General features: G+C 43.5%; 1 protein-coding gene across 1 annotated transcript; it reads right to left on the bottom strand.

Annotated features, from left to right (window-relative positions):
- Nucleotides 1-871: 871 nt before the first annotated feature.
- On the bottom strand, nt 872-3,378 carry foxi2 (forkhead box I2). Its single transcript, XM_067243640.1, has 2 exons — nt 2,793-3,378; nt 872-2,209 (listed from the first exon to the last, which is right to left on the bottom strand). The coding sequence occupies exons 1-2, from the start codon at nt 3,376-3,378 to the stop codon at nt 1,674-1,676; spliced, it is 1,122 nt and encodes a 373-aa protein (XP_067099741.1). The 3' UTR covers nt 872-1,673.
- Nucleotides 3,379-5,271: the final 1,893 nt, after the last annotated feature.

Here is a 5,271-nt window from a genome sequence, read left to right as displayed (position 1 = left end):
CTAACCCTACTATTATTCTACCTAGTCCTGTCTTCAGTCCTGTCACTAACCGTACTAGTATTCTAACTAGTCCTGTCTCTAGCCCTGTAGCTTACCATACTAGTATTCTACCTAGTCCTGTCTCCAGTTCTGTAACTAACCCTACTAGTATTCTACCTGGTCCTGTCTCCAGTTCTGTAACGAGCACTATCCTGGTCTGGTCTCTGGTTTTTACATGTCCTGTGTTTTCAGGAAGACCCACCAGAGCTGAACACCAGAGGGTCCAGGGAAACCCCGCCACCCCCTCCCAGATTGAAGTAACAGCAGAGTCGGGTCCACGGTGCTTGTCACTGACATAGTTCTACACACATCTCAACCAGCTTGATGAATCTGATCCATGAATGTTTTGATCACCCATGTAGCTTCTCTCTCTCTGTCAGAGGTACAGAGAACTCCTTCTCTGAGGGTTGAGGTCGGTTGTAGGTGCTGATCTGTTGGCATCTGGGATGCCCTCGATACATTGCTTGTAAAAAGGGCGCTATATATACAATTTGAATTATTATAATTATAATGTTATAATTTGGTTTGATATAGTTTAAGGCAGTATTCTCTCATGTCACTAGCATTTGCATATACTTTGCATGACATGAAATGTCTCCATTTAAACAATTATTTGGACCTTAGAAAATATATTTTCATACATTATTGTTTTTTTCAACACCAGGGAGTACAGAAATATACATACTGTGCATTTTATTCTGAAATAAAACACCTTCAAATACAGTAGAACCACATTGTTTATTAATTATGACAGACACATTTTATGTCGTATTTTATAAGACAAAACTATAAAATTATATAAATATACACAAAATGTGCAATGGTTGTCACATTAAACCCTAACATCTGTGATTGTCTTTATAAACGCTGTGCACATGATACTGGTGACCGTGCTCGACCGTGTGACTCTCTTTACCACTGGGATGTGTATGTTAATCTATGCAGAGAAAATGTTTGTTAGCATAAATAGCATAAATAGTTGCAAACTAATGTTTATAATTTACAAATGACAAAGAAATATTTGCAAGTGCTTTTACACACATTTGGACCTCAATGGTTTCAGTCAAAATGTTTTTATAATAAAGATAAAGCCAGACAACCTATAAATCTAACAATGTTTTGATGTTTTAACAAAGCTCTCTGTTGGCAGTATGGTCTATGGAGTCCAGGCAGGACCAGAGATTCCATCAACAAATACTCTTTCAAGATTAGTTTTAAATGTATTTAGAGATAGACAGTTGGGCCTCTGAATAGGTCAAACATGATTTTATAATTGTTTGGAAAGATATTCCGCAGTGTTCTCTGAACAATCTGGACTGTTTGACAGTTGATCTACAGCTACCCTGTTATAGAGGGGTCTCCAATAATGAATATCTGTCCAAAATATTTTCTATCACATAAAGCCTTTTTTTCACTGTAAAAAAAAGAAAGAAAAAAAAATAACTTTCCTGTTTTGTCAACAGTATTTTATAAAAGGATTTGTAGGAAACAATATTTGGTGCTTGGATGGTCATCCAGTTTACTGAAAGCTTGTAAGAGTATGAGGTGGGTAATGAGAGTCACCTCTTTGTGGGGCCAGTCTGAGAGGATCAGGAGTCCTTCTCCACCGCCCCCAGACCTGGCTGCGTCCACACCTACACGTCCGTCCCGTCTCTGGGGTAAATCAAACTGTTCACGCTGAAACTGTTGTAGAAATGGCTGTTGAACTGTCCGCTCTGCCCCCCCCCAAACGTGTTGTAGTAGACTCCTCTGTTGAAGTGTAAGCTGTCCACATGCTCTGGGGGTGTGCTGTCCTGGCCGGGGCTGGCCTGGTAGGGGCTGAGGGCGGTAATGTTCCTGCTGGAGAGCTCGTTGACGAGCCCCAGGGAGCCCTGTCTGCTGGGGGCGGCCGAGCCCAGCGCGGACATGCTGCTGAAGAAGTTGTTGAAGCAGGGAGCCATCCCAGGGGGAGAGGAGCCCTTGTGTCCCTCGCTCACCCCCTCCATCTCTGGGGAGGGCGGCCCCTGCAGTTGGGGACTGTCCGAAGGCTTGATGCCGCCGGTCGAATGGCCGTCCTCCATCTTTGCCGCCCCGCCGCTGGAGTCTGACCGCCGTTTCCTCTTCCTGCGGAAGTTCCCGTTGTCGAACATCTTCTCACAGTTGGGGTCCAGCGTCCAGTAGTTGCCCTTTCCTTGAAGGGAGACATTGAAACAGTGAATGTTTCAAGAGTCAGAACTTACTGTATGTGCATCTCAGATAATATTATATATAACATAAAAATGATGGCCAATATCATTTTGATTTCACGGTGTTTGTTCATGTTACATCATTCCAAAATGATGTAACAATTTCTCATTGTTCATTCATTGTTCATTGTTAAAGTGATCAAGACTCTTCCAAGACTTTAAGTAAAATCAAACTGGTTCTGCTGAACCTGGAGCCAAGGTCTGAGAACTCCATAGGAACCTAGAACTCAGGCTCAGGTCCAAACAGGAACCAAGTGACACTCTGCAATTATACCTGAGGCCAGTGTTTCTGTCATTTGTGCCGTTCTAATTTAGCTCAGGCATATATATAGTCATTTATCATTTTATCAGGTATTCCCCTACAGCTCAAATCAGAAGGTGAAAAGTAACTTGCGCATGCGGATTTCAAATGAAGTTTTAATGAAAAAACGCTTTTTATTGAGTTTTCTAGCCTATTCGTCCAAAGCTTCAACCACTTTTAGATTCAACCAACGTAGATGTCGCTTATACGACATCACACAGGCCTACCTGGGTCGTCCTCGTCTCTTGGCATCTTTTTAAAGCAGTCGTTGAGAGAGAGGTTGTGCCGGATGGAGTTTTGCCACCCAGCCTTGCTCTTCTTATAGAAAGGGAAATTATCAGCGACGTACTGATAAATCTGACTCAGGGTCAGCTTCTTTTCATGTGCATTTTGTATAGCCATGGCGATGAGAGCGGAGTAGGAGTAAGGAGGACGCACCAGCTTCAACAACTCCTCCTGGCTTGCTATCGACAACCATCCTAAATCTGGCCCGGCAAATCCAGGTGAATTACTTAGAAATTGTCTCTGGGATCCGTATGACGGCGGGATGAAAGGTGCCGCATTGTTCCCGTGTAGGTAGGACGTTGAGGAGTTCACTCCGGGGCTGTTTAACCAGAGATATGGGTTAGGAGAGGAGGAGTAGTCTCCCAGGCCGTAGCCGGCAGGTCGCTGCGTGCTCTGGAGGCTCTGCTGGTGGTACATGCTGAAGTTGTCGCAGTAGACAGCCATCTCCGGGGCCTCCTGCGCGCCCTTGGAGTGGAGAGCGCCTGCTGTTGGGGAGGTATGGTGCGCCTGCGGATCAATAGAGTGCATTATCCACACGGGGAAACGTCCAGAGGGGTGACACGCTCGCAACAGCAGCAACAAGCAACAAGTGCCAAGGAACAAAGTTGGAGTTTTAATTTTATGAGTCCAAACTTGACAGTCTCACACCCAGGAGGTTGATTTCTATCAGCCAATAAACAGACACGCACTATGAGGAGGTGTGGTCATAACCAAACTTCATTCACGCTCACATTGCGGGACTTTTCCCCAGGGATTTGAGAAATAGACCAGGCACCGCATGTAATAGTTTTGATAAACTATTAGTCAAGTCATTGTTCAATAGCTTACATAATTGAAACTTCTGACTTCTATGGTCATGCAATTTAAATGCGTGATCTAATGCAGTTTAAACATGTGCTATAAAAAAATCGTCTGAATTTATTAATTTATCCAAGCTTCTAATGTACAATATTTTGGTTCAGTAGTTTTTGCATACATATTTACACATCGTAATACACATACAGTATTTGCTTTATTGAGATTGCAAGTAGGCCTATTTGCATGAAGCTCGTATGCATGAAACCATCCAGTGTTCCGTTTTATTTATAAAAAGTCAAACACCTGTTCAGCAATCATGTTTACTGTGCAAAAATAATTTATGGGCCTCCTAGATTATAAATAAATAAATAATCGAATAAAAGCATGACCTCGTTCACTTTTGCAACCAAATTTTCGAACAAGTCCTGCCTACGTCTATTATCTTACATAATAAATGACATAAACTAGACAAGGCTACTCTTGGCGTCCTGTTGAAATGACATTACAAAAACATTCCTTTTGTCAAATCTCATATGAATCGCCCATTAAAAGTTTACATTCAAAAGGCCTAAAACCTTTGAACATACAGGTTTAAGGGAGTCAGGTGGCTGAGCGGTGAGGGAATCGGGCTTGTGATTCGAAGGTTGCCAGTTCGTTCCCCGGTCATGCAAACTGACGTTGTGTCCTTGGGCAAGGCACTTCACCCTACTTGCCTCGGGGGAATGTCCCTGTACTTACTGTAAGTCGCTCTGGATAAGAGCGTCTGCTAAATGTAAATGTAATGTTTATTTTAACTCAGTGGTTGTGTCGATGTAGGCCGGTCGTTCTCAAACCTGGTCCTCAACGACTGTCCTGGATGTTTTAGATGTTTCCCTGCTCCAACACTCCTGAGTCTAATGAATGGTCTTTACCAGGCTTCTGCAGAGCTAGATTACCACCCAATCATCTGAATCAGGTGTGTTGGAGCAGGGAAACGTCTAAAACATGCAGGACAGTCGGCCCTGAGGACCAGGGCAGAGAAACACTGGTGTAGGCTAAGACTCATTTAACTCATCGTTTTAGAGGGCCTTGTTGAAACGAAGCAATCCCACAAGACACCATGTTTCTGATTGTGTCTCGTGACAGCAGGACAGGTAGACCTGTGCAGGTGTGTTGGGTGCTCACGTGTGGTGCCATAGCGCCACCAAGTGGGTGCATGCTCATGACAAGGGCATCGCCACCTGACCAACCGTACTGTACAACATTAACCACATGGTGGCGCCAACACCACATATTCTTCTGTCTTATCCTATACTGTCAATGGTCTCAACTCACTCTGCCGTGAAGGCTAAAGTAAAAATACTGTCCAGTATATTCCATTTATAATTTGAAGAACATATTATATCCATATCCAATCCATTCATATGTAGATAAATGAATGAATTGAGTCCTTGTTTCTAAAACGATTTACAAGGCCTTAAATCTTCCTCCCAAATATCTGAGTCTTGGAATGGAAGGAGGAAGAGGACATCGTTGAGCAGGACTGCTGGGCTAGAATGACCCCTAGATTGATGGGTTAGACATAAGGGTTCGAACTAGCCCTAGATAGACGGGGTTAGCGCTAGGGCTAGACAGACGGGTTAG

This window comes from Osmerus mordax, chromosome 9 (genome assembly GCF_038355195.1).
Source record: "Osmerus mordax isolate fOsmMor3 chromosome 9, fOsmMor3.pri, whole genome shotgun sequence".
NCBI lineage: Eukaryota > Metazoa > Chordata > Actinopteri > Osmeriformes > Osmeridae > Osmerus > Osmerus mordax.
Note: the sequence above shows the minus strand (reverse complement) of the source record. Positions and strands in the feature narration are given on the sequence as shown.

Coding starts and splice junctions, on each gene's coding strand:
- foxi2 (XM_067243640.1), bottom strand. CDS start 3,378: ATGCACTCTATTGATCCGCAGGCGCACCATACCTCCCCAACAGCAGGC. Junction 2,210..2,792: donor AAGAGACGAGGACGACCCAG/GTAGGCCTGTGT, acceptor TCTCCCTTCAAG/GAAAGGGCAACTACTGGACG.